The sequence below is a fragment of the Harpegnathos saltator genome, unplaced genomic scaffold, assembly GCF_003227715.2.
Source record: "Harpegnathos saltator strain DR-91 unplaced genomic scaffold, Hsal_v8.6 scaffold156, whole genome shotgun sequence".
NCBI lineage: Eukaryota > Metazoa > Arthropoda > Insecta > Hymenoptera > Formicidae > Harpegnathos > Harpegnathos saltator.
In genome coordinates this window covers 148,327-162,766 of record NW_020229935.1, presented here as the reverse complement: position 1 = coordinate 162,766, position 14,440 = coordinate 148,327, and the positions used below count along the sequence as shown (strand labels likewise).

The 14,440-nt window shown below is 53.7% G+C and overlaps 2 protein-coding genes across 5 annotated transcripts; one reads left to right on the top strand and one right to left on the bottom strand.

Annotated features, from left to right (window-relative positions):
* The first annotated feature begins 20 nt into the window (after positions 1–20).
* LOC105187004 (uncharacterized) lies at positions 21–1,403 on the top strand. Its single transcript, XM_011147563.3, has 3 exons — positions 21–665; positions 853–1,084; positions 1,174–1,403. Exons 1-3 carry the CDS (start codon positions 505–507, stop codon positions 1,279–1,281), a joined length of 501 nt encoding a protein of 166 aa, XP_011145865.1. The 5' UTR covers positions 21–504; the 3' UTR covers positions 1,282–1,403.
* A 122-nt stretch (positions 1,404–1,525) lies between these two features.
* Positions 1,526–14,029, bottom strand: Unc-76 (fasciculation and elongation protein Unc-76). 4 transcript variants are annotated; one of them, XM_011147560.3, is made up of 10 exons: positions 13,630–14,029; positions 12,168–12,555; positions 11,744–11,996; positions 4,343–4,465; positions 3,858–4,014; positions 3,664–3,772; positions 3,305–3,567; positions 2,673–2,748; positions 2,527–2,592; positions 1,526–2,313 (listed from the first exon to the last, which is right to left on the bottom strand). In XM_011147560.3, the coding sequence occupies exons 2-10, from the start codon at positions 12,241–12,243 to the stop codon at positions 2,297–2,299; spliced, it is 1,140 nt and encodes a 379-aa protein (XP_011145862.1). In that variant the 5' UTR covers positions 12,244–12,555; positions 13,630–14,029; the 3' UTR covers positions 1,526–2,296. The 4 variants fall into 4 exon arrangements, with proteins under 4 accessions (XP_011145862.1, XP_025152521.1, XP_019698686.1 ...); XM_025296736.1 differs by lacking the exon at positions 12,168–12,555 and having other exon boundaries at positions 3,858–3,936; XM_019843127.2 differs by lacking the exon at positions 12,168–12,555 and having other exon boundaries at positions 3,858–3,933.
* Between the last annotated feature and the right edge of the window lie 411 nt (positions 14,030–14,440).

Below are 14,440 nucleotides of genomic sequence, written 5' to 3'. Positions count from 1 at the left end.
TTCTGGCTTGCGAAAGGAAAATGTTTTCAACATTTCTGCAAGATATCAATTCTAAATAATAAAAATATACGTCAATTTTTTTGATTTATAATAAGGTGTCCGATTTTGTAAACGGCCTTGTAAGAGATATAAGAAAGGAAGATTCAAAAGTTGTTAATTTTTAACTCTAATATACGATACTCGTTTTATATGATAATTTTTAATTTTAATGTAATAACTCTACACACATACACACACATACATGTGATGAATATAACTTCAAGGAAGGTTATCTTCCACACATTGTTAATTTAGTCAAAATCGGTAGTAATAAGAAGCATTGTGATGTAACCAGGAAGGACTTCAGATTTCATATTAGCAAACTTCATTGCTCAAATGTTAAACAAAGAAAAACGTGAAATGAAAACGAAAGAAATATTCATCCATGAATTTTCTTCCATGTAAAGCGGCATATTTGTACGGGTGAAATATTTTTGTAAAATTGACAAGTATCTCTATCTAAAAATGGCAGCAGCGTTGCAGATGCCGTGTACGTTCGAGTTTTCCAGAGGCAATGGCACCGGCGTGGCGGAAGCGATCGGAAATTGGGGCTTCTCCAACAGGACGTGCAACGCCGGCCATGAACTGGAACGCATAAAATGTCTCTTCGCAAAAATGGACTCTTTGTGAGAAACGAGCTTTAATCTCCAAAGTTTTTCTCTCAAGATCTCTAAACCGCACAGCATATTGTTCTCTGTGACATACTTGAAATAAAGTCAAGTCAACATTTCACATTTCTGTGTCGTCGAGATATTCTCGTGTCATGCCAATCAGCACCGAAAAAAAGTAAGTGGTTACGTTGGTGAATTTCAGACGCAAACCGTCCGCCAAGCCAATGTGCGTTAAGTACGATTGCAGATACGATCCTGAGGCTTGGCACGTCAAGCCTAGTCCCGAGGAGTGCAAGCCGGCGTGGACGTTTCCTATAAAGAGACCTCTAATTATTTATTCCTCCACTTCCACGGTTATAAAGGTCGCCAATTTGACCAGCGTCGGGGCGGAGTTACACCATGTTACACCGGGTCGCACTTATGTTCAACAAGGCGTACGTACACGTTCTTGCCGAATACGCGCCAATCGTCTCATACATGCTCAAGTGTAGAATATACCACTGTACGTTGTGTCCGCTTTCAGACGTCGAAGTGGTACCGGCGTGGTCCGGACGGTTGCTGCCAACCTAGTTGTTTAGCTCCGCAGTGTCCTGTGCCGTGTTGTCGAGGATACACTTCCGCTATTGATTAGTCGGTGAATCCGTCAAACTATTTTCTCGAAATCGCGGCGTGGTGATCAAGTATATTCCTCGCTCTAGTTGTGGCATATATATATATCTATCTCTCTCTCTCTCTCTCTCTCTCTCTCTCTCTCTCTCTCTCTCTCTCTTTCTATCTCGTCGTGCTATGTGCTATGTGCATAAAAGAAAGAAATAGGTAACGGAGAGATGTGCGAGGATGCGAGTGGTGGTGCGATTAATAAATGACCGGTGAGGTCGAGTTCGACAGTGGTGAGGTCGTTCAATTTATTTTTCGTTTTAACAAACACAGTGTTCCGAACCTTTGCGCATTGCGTGAACAATTAATTGTATGGTGGGGCGGCAAGTGATTTCACTGACTGACTGACTGACTGACACTGCAAGATTCTTCACTCTGCGTCGTGTACATATCGATAAATGCAGTATCTCTAAATACGCTGGCGTTACAACAATGTACACTAATTCGAATCTCTCGAGTAGAAACTGATCTCTATAAGGTAGCAGTTTACACGATTCTAGATAGAGAGGAGCCCTGTGCTGCCATTGCTGACGACCGACTACGCACGAGGGGAAACCTCGTTCTTCTATCTCCTGCGTGATTCTTATGTACAAAACAAATGTATGTATAAAACTGAATCGATATTACGCGAGTCAATGATACAATATAAATATGAAAAATGTACGATTTTGCGCGAGTCAATAACACATATGTTGCGCGAATTATTAAAAATATATACTTACCGTACCTTAAGCAAGTAATATACACATGGTAATATGTAAATTAAGACTAGATAGAATATCAGAGATACCTTATCTACTTCTACAGCCAATACAGATCGAGTGTGATCGAAATTACAGCTCGTAAGCTAGTTGTCTTAACGTAGTAACACGCGGCACAATGACGGCTGAAAGCGTACTGGCAAGAAGAAGAGAGCACATTGCATCCGCTGACGTCGATTCTGTTTCTGCATTCTCTTTCTATTCCTCATCCTTTTCAACGCACTCGCCCTAAGTCGGGCATAACACTGAAATCGCAACAGCAGTCTCGTTAGCGCTTCTTCGAAGTTACGGGTCGACAATTGGCGGTTTGCAGCTTCGAGTAGGATTCGATAAGGGTTAACTTGAAGATTAAGATCTCTCGATCAGAGAATAAAGGCGTTTTAAAAGTTCAAAAAGGCTCAAACGGGCAATTTTATGTGTCAAAGTGCATGAAGCGAAGCTGGATTGAAGCTCGTTACCTTTGAGTATATAATCCGTCAGCAAAGTGGGTACAGTTGGGCTATCCTCGCTAATGGCTTTTAATACTGCGAGAAAAATGATTATTAACGTGTGTGTACATTTGGGCATATACGAGCGGCGATCGTTTCTATCGAATAACACTTACTTTTGATAAGTACTTGCAAGGCTTGATTATTCGGCGGACCGCTGTCCGTATGATATGGGATAACAGTCGTCAGGTACTGCAAAACAAGAATTATATTGTTTCTCCTTCGTTTCTATCTCGGCCGATTGCGAATTAATGATAGCGATATTACTGAAACCGCACACAGAGAAACGCATACTGCATTCAAGCAAATATTACTAGTTCCACGTATTTCATGCATTCACGAATTCATTGCAAGTTCAGCACAAGCGGCCGATTGACTCGAGATACATTCTGAAGCCTACAAGTTTAGAATCTCGGCCAAGAGTTTTAAATTGAAGCGAGAAAACTCGGTTTGCTTTTTTCTCCGTATAAAGTACAAGTTTGGGAATATTATATTCCCGAAGAAAAAAAGATATTCTTCTCTCGAGCGGATGATAAGGAGCTTTCCGAAGTTCTACGACGAGATTAAGACTGATTATCGGAAAAAAAAAAAGAAAAAAAAACGTTGCTTATTGAAGACAACCGTTGCTCGAAAGAAGGAGAACAAAGTTGTGAGTAATCGCTGTCCTCGGCGGTAGAACGACACGTTTGTCCGTGTGCGTGAAATGTAGCGCGTAAACGCGTAATTCGACGCAACGGTGTTACGTTACCTTCGGCTCCTGCAAAGACCTATGCTGCGGCAACGGACTAGTACCATTCTGCATTTGATTCCTCTTCTTCGTCACGTGGTGCTGCCTACGTCGATTTTGCACAGCCAACAGCAGAGAGATAAACTGATTCTTCAGCTCCTTCTCGTACTCCAACTCGTCCCTGAGCGCGAGCTCGGCGATCAGAGTCTCGCTCAAGGCCGCGACCAGGGACTCCATCTCTCCGAGAAGCTCCGTCAGCTGACTGGACGAGAGTTGCTTCAGTTCTGAAAACACACACGTTTCACGCTCAGTAGCCTGCTCTTCCTTCTTTCAGGTCTCGGAAGGACCCGGTCCAGGCAGCGAGTAATTTCGAGGCATACTTTTCTCCTGCAGCGGCGACCCGAGCACTTCTCTGCTTCTCTCCAGCGCCTCGTCGCTGTCCAGTAAGGAACCGTCTGAATCCGGCGATCTTTCCATCGATGGACTCTCCTGCGGGACGACGAGGAGATTACAAGCAGCTCGTCAAGTCGTCAGCGCGCCGACGAAGGATAACTAACTATCGCGCCATCATTACCTGCATTATGTCATCTATCTCACGCAGAACCTCCTCGGCGGTCTTCAGCGGTTCCTCCGGGCTGTGGGTGTCGGTGCTGCTGGATAAGATTAAAGCATGCATGTCCAAATCTGTCGCAACCGCCTCATCTTCGCTACTTAAATCCTCTAGCTCGGGTCTACAGCGAACAGAACAAAAGCATTGGATTTAAGCGCGCTAACGCTTGGACGTGTCCGAGCGGACGTGTCGGGCGAAGAATAACGCTCCGGATGGCACAGTCCTCGGATGGCCTTGGCTGTATCCGGGACGCCTCGGAGCACTCGTCCAGAATCGTCCCCGGGACGTGCCCGGGACGATTCTGGGACGTCTTGTGCTATCCGGAGTACACGTATTTTTTTTCTCTCTCTCTTCAGATCTCGCACGATCGTTTTCTCGTCTTTAGCGGATTAACTTGTTTCTGCATAGCAACGTAAATCTCCGACGAAAGTGACCGGGCGAGTATTCACCTCTCCGTCGAAGCGGGCGCTTCGTTCAGATTCAGAGCGGGCATGTGCATCTTCCTCGCGTAGGACTTGCTCCAGTCGATCGGCAGGATGTTTCCGAAAGTCCCGGTGATGGTCCACCACATCCTGCAAGGGGAAACTCGACGTCAAGCACCAGCGGTAACGTTGTGCCGAGGAAAACGCTTCGATAATCTAATACCCGTATTCATAGTCAGGCCTTATATTTGAGACCTCCTTATATCCATTTTTAGATGCTGCACGGATTATTTTATTGGCTACAGACCAACTGAGGATTAACTTAAGGAAGTCTTAAATATAAGGCCTGACTATGAATACGGGTATAAGACGCGGTCTACGATATACGTAGCGAAGCTTCAGCTGCTTGCTTCAAGTTCTAAACGCTCATATTCTAAAAGTTCCAACAATTCAGGTTGTAAATATTCATATATCTTTCAACCTCTTCGTCTCACCTTAAAATTTAACCGTCGAATTCAATCGACGCCCGAAGCTATTTAATTACGCGAAAATTTAGCAAGGTCTTGAGTAGATTAATTCAGGATACAAAGGATCAAGGATACAAAGGACTTCAGGCAGCGGCGAGGGTTCTCCGTGAAGAATTCGGTCGCAGCTCTTAGCTGACAGCAGAAGGTTCATCACCACACCTGCTCGTGGATCAAGACTGATACGCGACCGCTCTGGCCGCGGGGATGATAAGGCTATCGCGACGTTATTAACACCAACGCAGTAATTAGCGGCGTCAACGCTATTTCTTCCGAGGCGGCGTTAGCGTTAGCGCGTTTGTAAGCTCCCGAAACGTGTTCGTTATTCCACGTACGTAATGGCAGTCTCGCGGAAGCGAAGCTTCGGGGTGCTGAGGCTGGCGAGGAGCTTCGCCTGCGACTCTCATCAACCAGCGCCGTTAGAGACGCGAACCGCTGGCGGGCTCGCTAAATGACACAACGGTGCGACGCAGTAACGTCAACGTTATCGCGCTGGAGTTATCGCCGTCAATTTCGCGCTGTACAAGCACTCTCGGTAGCGTTAACAGCATCTCCTCGCCGAAAGCGCACTCCATGTGCACAGCTGTGTACGAGGGTAGAGCCCCAGAAGTACCTGACCTGACGTATAGATAGCGGTTGTTGTTCGAAAAGAATGACTATGGTAGAAAGTACCAAGCTTGTAAAGCTTAAGTTTGAAGTTTGACGACGCTACGTTGTTTAGTATTTGTTTGGCAGTCATCAATAGTGAACGCTCTCAGTGAATTTGTAAACATGGAAAAAATTGCTCATCGTTACGTGATACAATACTTTCATTTGAAAGGCCTCAGGTCCAACCAATATCAAAGCGGAGCTAGATTCTACTCTGGGGGGGTCTGTTCCTTCGTTTACAACAGTAAAATATTGGGCGGCAGAGTTTAAACGAGGCCGTACGAGCTGCCAAGACGAACATCGCAGTGGTCGACGAAATGAGGTGACCACGCCAGAAATGGTGAAGAAAATCCACAAAATGGTATTGGATGACCGTCGACTGAAAGTGCGCGAGTTAGCAGACATGGTAGGTATTTCAAAAAGTGCTGTAACATCGCATATTGACTGAAAATTTGGACATGAGGAAGCTGTGCGCAAGATGGGTGCCGCCGATTGGAACAAAAACAGCGTCGTGAGGATGTTTCAATCGAGTGTTTGGCGAAGTTTCGCAGCAATAAAGCCGATTCATAACCATGGGTGAGACATGGGTCCCCATCACTTCACACCTGAGACGAAGGAACGGTCCAAGCAATGGAGCAAGGTGGCTTGATGGCTATTTTGAGGAGCTCGACGATTCCCACCATAAACAGGGTATCGAAGCTATTGAACATCGCTGGGGAAAGTGTATTGAGCTAAAAGGAGAGGCTGTGTAGAGAAATAAAGATATTTTTTTCCAAATTTTTTGTGTTTTCTTTGTTAGGTCAGGTACTTCTGGGACTACCCTCGTACATCTCTCGTCCGCAGCCGCGCGTTAATATCGCGCGTTAGTATCGCTCTCCTCTTCCTCGCGCGAACACACGCGCGGGTGCGTTAAATCCTCCCGGGGCTGGCTGACTCATCTCCTGTGTTTATCCTGCCATCAAGGAAAGCGACTTCGCTTCGATTCTTATGTCACACAATGTACCCTCCTCTCTCTCTCTCTCTCTCTCTCTCTCTACACGCGTCGTCGGCTCGCGATAACGACGAGCGTGAATCAGCGGCGTTCGCACGGAGCTCTGTCGTAACATTCGCCGGCCCTTTAAAGGCCGATTAGCCGGGGAGATGTCGAGTAATTTTAGCACGAAGGACGCGTTTGGCGAGCTATTACACGCTGAGCGTGACGCTTGATGCGGCGATCAATAAGCGCGGATGTTCTCGGGCAGGGCGGAAGGGCGGGGGGGGTGATATAATATGTCGCGGTATTGTGAAATAACGCGCGATCGCGCGACTCCGGCGGCCGGAATCTCTCGCTCGTCGTCGGAGAGGCATTTGGGACACATTTAGGACACATTCCGTACACAGCCGATGAGACTGGTAGAGCGACGGAGACAGAGAGGGAGGAGCGGGGGAGGAGGGGGGGGGGGAGCCAGCCCGCGGACAGTCTTCTCGTTTTCTGGGACGCCGCATATGAATCATTGAAGCCGTGGGCGTTTCCTGCGTTACGAGAGTGCATGCACGCGCCGCGTAGATAGGACGTTTAATCCTGCGCAAATAAAACCTGCCAGTCAGCCGCTCTCGCGGAGGAAGCGCGATTTTTCACGCGGCCGCGCCGCGCCGGCCGGGAACGCCGGCCGGCCTGCCGGCCGATCGGCGACGGAGAAACCGGGGCATCATCTCCCGCGCCGCGAATTTGCGAACAATGCGGCGTGGGAGTCCGCGCAAAACGGGGCTCGAGCTCGCCGACGTAACGACCTCTAATTAACCGCTCTTACGCTAATCCCGCCCCTGCGCCCCTCGCCCCGAGAACGAGAGCGCGCGAGAGCCCGTTCCCTCGCGATTCTCTCGCGATCGATAAATCGCGACGGCCGCCGGCCGAATCTTTCTCCCGCGGCCGAGATGCGGTGCAACCGCGCTGACGACAACGACGACGACGATCGCAGGCGGGCGCAGGTGCAGGTGGCGAAATCCGCGCGGCCGCACCTGCGCCGAGCGACGCGGCCCGAAGCGGTCAGCTGATGAGCGAGCCGGTTGTTCCAACTTGTCGGTAAGTTAGCTGATAAAGTGAAGTCATCAAGTCTGTCTTTGTTTCTCCTTCAACCTAGACAGAGGCGGACAGAGGCTGACTAAGCTGTCAGTTAACTCACCAAGAAGTTGGGAGAACCACCGGGCCCGAGTGTCGCATTCGCCGCGGAAAAGACGCCGTCGCCGACGGACGCATCGATCGGCCATTCGACGCCGCGGGTTAACGAATCGGGGTCAACTCAGTCTCCACTTGAGTCTCTGATTAACGCGAAGTGGCTCGATCGCCGGCGCGGCGACGCGCAGGGCGTCTCCGCGCGCGGAGCTGCCGCGTGAATTTTCCCGGCGAGTCCCCTCGCGGCCCCGAGGCCCCGGCCGGGAGGGGCCCGGGGAGCTTCCGCCGGCTGAATTCGCAGGATCTTCCTTCGATCGACGGGATAAACGCGTCGCCTTCAGCGTCCGCTCGCGCCATTCGTCGAAAATCAGCACGCGGCTTCTTCCGCGCTGCCGTATAGCTTCCCTCCCGCAAATTCGCCCCTGAGGTCGGCTCGCCGCCGCGGTCGAGGCGCCTGCGCGCCGATATTGACGTTCGTCCCCTGCTCGGCAGGGTGGTGTAGCTCGATACGAAGGAAGGAGCAAAACAGAGATTAAATTTTCATGCCGAGCCGGCGTCAAAACAGCAGCAAGAAACGCGAAGCGTCGCCGAATATCGCCGAGGATGCGGCTCCCGGTCATTAACGTCGTTGAAGCGACGTCCACTCCCTGTCCCCCCCCCCCTTCCCCTCCTCTGCCTCTTTCTTTTCTTTCTCGCACGTTTGCGCGCCGCGGCGGGGCCAGCTCGACCTGAGAATTCGCGAGGCTTGTCCTTCCGCGAAGGCAAAGCCGCGCCGCCGTCTGGCAGGATAAACGCCGCTTAGTCGCTCGCGGTTAGAAAGTACGGGCGGAAAAATTGCGTGGAAATTGCGCGGAAATTGCGCGTTGGGTCGCAACTGTATGCGGCGCGATGTATGCGGCGCGGCGGCACGCTCTCTGCGAGAGAACGCGTGCATTCGCATCGCCGCGCGGCGGCTTTGTCGCAATCGCGGGTCGATGGCCTTATTAGTCCGGAATAGAGGACGTTCCATTTGGATACTGGCCGCGCCGCCATCCCCCTCGCCGAGTAGCAGCCTTTAATAATGCCGCGCGCACGTACGTCGCCGATCGATGGCACATTTGAATCGGAGGGGCCGCCGAGAGCCGCGCGCAGGAAGCGCCTTTCGGCCGAAAGGAAAGAACCGGAGCGACGCTAATTGATTTTCGTTCCTCGACCTCGATTGAGTCCTTCGCGACGACCCTTTGGCCGCCCCCCGCGCGACGCGGGCGCGGCCAAAGCGTGGCCGCTCGCGACTTGCCGCAGGATTCTTGCGGAAAGAAGCTCGAGGCCCCGTTCTTGGCACTGCCATTTTTTATAAAATCCATAAAGCACGCGGACGGGACAGAGCGACCTCTGTTAAAGGTCTGTCGAGACCTCTTCCGTCGTGCAACACACACGCCCGTCCTGCTGTCGCAATGGCGGCCGTCGCGGGAGGGTCTTCTCGCGACTTTCTTAAACCCTGAACGAGCATCGTGCGTAGAATACGAAGACGAAGAACGTAGAACGCGAGTTCCACGTGGGGCCCGGCGGAAGGGCTCGCGGAACCTTCGAGGGCTGCGGAAAAAATCAGCGAACCGATCGAAAAGCGCGCGATGCGTCCACACAGAACGGCCGGCGCGGCGGGGCTCCGATATGAATTTAACGGCTCTGTGCGTGGCTGCGCACAGAAGATGAGACAATTTCGCGCTTCGTTGAATTTCACCTGCTCGCTTACGCTCGTTAGGACGCGCGTAACCTTGCCTCGCCTCTGTGTACGAGAGAGAGAGAGAGAGAGAGAGAGAGAGAGAGAAAGGAAGCGCGTTGCGCGACTGTCATTTACACCCTGGGACGAAAATATTTGTCACGGCGCGCAAGCGCCCACCCTCGGCCTCGGCAATCGTCAAAAATCTCCAACTGCGAGTCTCCTCGACTCGGAGTGTCGTTGATCGCCGACGGCGCATGCGAGTGTTACGTTCTCGAGGCTTGCGTGAGCACGACGTGCGTGCGTCAGCAGGCGCTTTTTGCGAAAGAGATGTCCGCGAGGCAAGGCTGCCGCGAAAGATCCCGTCGTGCCTTCTTAGGAGATACGCGAGCTCCGCGCTGTCGCCGCGCCGCGGGGAATGAGGAACGAGAGAGCCGCTGGGAATCTCGAAGAAGACGCGCGAAGTCCGGCGCGGATCGGAAGAAACAAAATTCTCCTCCCTTTGTTCCCTCTGAAACTTCGCGCCGCTGAATCCGAAGATGGCTGTCTGTTTCTCCGGCTTCGTCGCAGCTTCCGTCGCGATCGGTACGTTTTCGCGGCTATGGGGAGGGGGGGCCGTGAGGGGGGGCGAGAGATCGTGTCGCCGATCGTCCCCGATGATAACTGGGCCGTACGAAGCGAACCGTCAACGTAGGAATCCCGCAATTAAGACGCACTTTTCGCTCGCCGCGCCGCGCCGCGCCGCGGCGCGAAGCCGAGCGGAGTGGCGACGCCGCGACTCGGCCACTCGGAGGAGAAAGCTGCAAAGCGTGCCGTAAACATCGCGTAGAGAGGCGCCTAGCTGCGCCGACACACTTCTCCGTGCCGGGGAATCGATACCGCTCGCGATCGCCGCCGCTGGCGTGCAGAAAAAAAGAAACTCCATTTTCTTTTTACCGCGCGGCTCTCCGCTCAAATATACTCGCTGCGCGCGCGCGCGCGAGAGAGAGAGAGAGAGAGACAGATCGAGAAGCGTTCGTCTCGGACGCGACTATACCGTCGCCAGCGAGGAGACATCATGACACGCGTGCGCACGCACACACACACACACCACACACACACACACAGGCGAGTCTTTGCTGATTCTGGCATAGCCAACTTGTGCGAGCACGAAGCGGTTGAATCACGCAATTAGCCGCATAGACGAGAAGACACATGCTCTCGGGTATCATTAGGAGCAATTCGAGCGCGAAGACTCGCTCATTAAGCAATATTCAGAAGAATCTGACCGCGACGAGTGGACGCGGTGACGCACGGTCAAGTACGCGATCGCGAGCAGCGTGGATTCTTTTCCGTCGTCTCGTCGCGCCCGCCAGCCGGTTCCTGAAAATTATTTCCTTCGAGCACGTAACGAGGGTCCTGCGAGCGGCCGCTTCGGCCGCTAACGCGCCGAGCCCGAGCGCAGCGAAACCCTATACTTAATCAGGTTGCACTCTCCTCGACGCTGCATTAAACGGAGCAGTGGGTGAAACCGCTGACGTGCATTGGCGGAGCGGAAGAGCGGCGGAAAGAGAGAGAAAGAGAGAGAGAGAGAGAGAGAGAGAGAGAGAGAGAGAGAGAGAAAAAAGACGAGTCAGCGAGTAATCGAAACGCGATGGATTACTCGCGGACCGCAGACCTGCAGGCAAACATAGCCCCCCCTCCCTCTCCCCGCTGCCCGTTATTGCGCGCTGCGTTACGCATTACGACGAGCCGGCAATGTAGTAACAGCAAACGCGATAAGTGATTATTTCCGCGACGAGACAATTACTGGTTTCGGCTGCGAGCTGACTCCGCCGCGGCGGTGCGGCGAGGCCGGGGCACCGGCGAGACGCGGGATTTGATTTGGCCGCGTTTACCCGGCAATTTCCCAGGACGGGCGTCGCGCGGACGCGTCGTGCTTTATTTTCCGGAGCAGCGGGGAAACCGGTATGCGTGTGCCGGTAATCGGTACGTTGCGTCGTTACGCGAGCCGAGAAGCGTGCAGGGACGCGCTGCCATTTTGCGGCGGGATTAATTGGGGTAATCGCGCCAACGAGACCGATACTCTCCTCTTTCCTCGGCGATCGATCTCGCAGTGTCATGGCGGAGTCGCCGCGCGGTTGATGACATTAATCTTCCTTGATGGACATTTATTTGGCCTGATGGATATGCCGGCGAGATGCGTACGCACGGGAAGCGTTGAGAGAGAGAGAGAGAGAGAGATACGTTAGAGAGGCGATGACTCAATCCTCGCGCGCGGCGCGGCCGGGGGATATCGCGATGACGTTTGGCAGCGGTCTCGCGATTAGCGTGTGTAGGAAAATAAATGTACCTTATTTCTAATCGCGAGACGAGATTCGTAGAAAGAATGAAAAGAAGGAAAAGAGAAGAAATGAGCCACTCACTGGCACTCGTTCATGATTTCCTCCTGCGTCCGCACCTGCACCGGAGCCAAGGACTCGACGTCGGTGCCGTAATCGCGGAAGCAGGACGTGATCTTCTCGTCGAAGGTGTTGACGAGGTCCTCGAGGCTGCCGCTAAACGGGCTGAAGGTGCCCTCCTGCAGGATGTCGGTGCCATTCTCGTGCGTCTTCGCCGGCTCGTTCGCGTTGCAATTCTCGCCGAAAGTCGCGTCCAGGCTGGCGTCCAGCAGTTGCTCTGCGGAGTCGCGAGAACGATCAGGGGTTAGACAAATTCACACCTACGCATCCGAAATAGCCTTCCCCACGCGGATTCCTCGTTCCTTCGCCGGACGTTCCCTCGGAAAGTGCCAACCACCGTGAACCTCGAGCGAGAGAGGAAAGACGGCTAATTTTACCAACGGCCCACCTACGGAGGTGAGAGATAATCTCGAAGCTGTCTCCTCCTCTCGGCTCCGATCCGGAATCGATTTCTCCCCTCGCATCCCCTGCTCTATCGCGGCGGTATCGACGAAGCGCGGAGATGATGAGCCGAGGTCACGACTGCTGACGCGATATCGAGCGTTATCGGACGTGACACCGATGGACGCGTGTCGCGTCAATAAATGCACACACTTGTCTCTCTCTTCGTGTTTGCGAAGCGTATAGTAGTTGCGAAACGAAAATATCCCGGATTACTTGCAAAGTAGCGGAAAAATCGGAGAATCGCGTGAGCCGATTCGCAGGAGAACAAGACGCCAAGTCGGGTGCAAACGTGACTGCGTGGCAGTTGAGGGCTTTCCTTTCAGGGACGAAATCTGCAAAGACAGCGACGATCTGTTTACGCCGTTTGGTGACTCAATGTCACGGCCTGGAGAGAAGCCGAGGCGAGGATCAATTACAGCGAGAGAGAGAGAGAGAGAGAGAGAGAGAGAGAGAGAGAAAGAGAGAGAGAGCCAGCGATGCCTGGCTCTCTCGTGGGCGTAGAATCGGCACACCGCAACGGGAGAGCCGGGGGGGAGGGGGGGGGAATCGGCTGGGAGGCCCAACTGGGCGGCTCGCGTCGAGGGTCACGCGAATAAACACGGCGAGCAGGAGTGATCCCTGCGCGAGCCGGGCGACGAAGAAGAGCGAGCATTTTTCGGCGTCGCACACGTCAAGGCGACCGAACGACGAAAATAAATTCGTGCGCGAAGAAGCGAGGCTGCACCGCGCGGCTGCAGCGGTCTAGGTTAGACCAAGCCGGTCTTTCGTCGTCCTCGGGAATTACCTGGCCCGCTTGCGGCTCATCAAGATCGCTCGCGGACAATAAGACGACCTGCCTCTCGGCGATCCCCTCGTGAGGCTGCGTCACGTCGTCGCAAAGCCGTGAGCCAATCGTAACACCTGGCCTGTTGTGACGCCTGAGGAGCACGTCAGGTACCGCCGGGATTTCTTTCGACCACGCAAGCTCGCGACAGAGGACACGAAGGACGACCGAGCCGAAAATCGATCGATCGGCAAAACTTGGCGGTAACGAGCTCCGCGGGCCGAGCACGAGCTGCCGAGGAACTTTTTGAACCAGCGCCGCACCAGTGCGCGACAAGTTGCGGAGCGGAAGAAAGTATACACTTGCTTCGCCGTGACTTGCTTCGCGCGTTAACTTCCAAAAACAAGCGGGCCTCCGGGAATGCAGGCGGAATTGCATCAGCCGCGTAGCGTGGGCACCATCGCGCTTGAAAGAGCGAGCGGGATTAGACCAGAGCAAAGGAGAGAAGCAACCACCGAGAAGCTGACGTTAAAGCGCGCAGCGGGGCGCGATGTCTCGGCCCGGCCGGGCAGGTTCGGGCCGAAACGTCGCGCCAGCGGAGAAGAGAGCAAAAAGCAGAGAAACGCCGCGTGGCTGCCCGCACCTGTGAGGAGATTCATGTTCTTCAGGCTGGCGGTGTCCTCCTCCTCGAAGCGCGCGAGGGGTGCCTCGAACTTCAACTCGGCGATCTTGCCTGCCATGTCCCTCATTATTGAGCGTGAGGGAGGACCGGGCGCGGCGGGACAATTCGCGGCGTAGCTCCCGCGATCGCGTCGCGCTTCCGAGGCCGCCGCCGCCGCCGCGCCTCTCTCTCTCTCCCTCTCTCTCTCTCTCTCTTCTTTCTCTCCTTATCCGACGAGACCTCGCGAGCGGCCGAGCTGACGAGGAGTCGGCCGAAACATGAAGGAGCGACCACGCACACCGCCCGGGACTCCGCGCGATAACCTCTGTCAACACACGCGAGCGAGCCGACTGACGCGGAGTGCGGACGCTGACGCAGAGGGGGTTACTCCTCTTCGCTGTTCCTCGGTGGCCGTGGTGGTGGTGGTGGTGGTGGTGGTGGTGGCGGTGGCGTCGGCGGCGTCGGCGGCGTCGGCGGCGGCGGCGGCGGCGACGGCAGCGGCGGCGGCGATGGCAGCGGTGGTGGTGGTGGTGGTGGTGCTGGTAGTGGTGGGTCATGGTGGGCAGCTGTGGTGGTGGAGGCAGAGGTGGAAGATGATCGCTCGTCGCCATGGCAACCGCTGGCTGAGCGCGCGCTGATGTCACGAATCATCTCTCTTCAGGGCCGGCTCTATCGCTGGAGACCGGCGTTTATCATGGTTATCTGGATAGAATTATCGGCAAGCGGATCGGTCGGATAAGGTTCTCTGCGACGTCGAATCCCCTTTGTCTAGAGAATACGAGTACGCATGATC

What these genes read in the sequence shown, in the direction of transcription:
- LOC105187004 (XM_011147563.3), top strand. Translation starts at nt 505, where the DNA reads ATGGCAGCAGCGTTGCAGATGCCGTGTACGTTCGAGTTTTCCAGAGGC. An exon ending in TTCGCAAAAATGGACTCTTT is followed by an intron (nt 666 to 852) that starts GTGAGAAACGAG and finishes GGTGAATTTCAG; the next exon opens with ACGCAAACCGTCCGCCAAGC. An exon ending in GCACTTATGTTCAACAAGGC is followed by an intron (nt 1,085 to 1,173) that starts GTACGTACACGT and finishes GTCCGCTTTCAG; the next exon opens with ACGTCGAAGTGGTACCGGCG.
- Unc-76 (XM_019843126.2), bottom strand. Translation starts at nt 13,735, where the DNA reads ATGAGGGACATGGCAGGCAAGATCGCCGAGTTGAAGTTCGAGGCACCC. An exon ending in GCGCCCGCTTCGACGGAGAG is followed by an intron (nt 4,015 to 4,342) that starts GTGAATACTCGC and finishes TGTTCGCTGTAG; the next exon opens with ACCCGAGCTAGAGGATTTAA. An exon ending in AGATAGATGACATAATGCAG is followed by an intron (nt 3,773 to 3,857) that starts GTAATGATGGCG and finishes GTCGTCCCGCAG; the next exon opens with GAGAGTCCATCGATGGAAAG.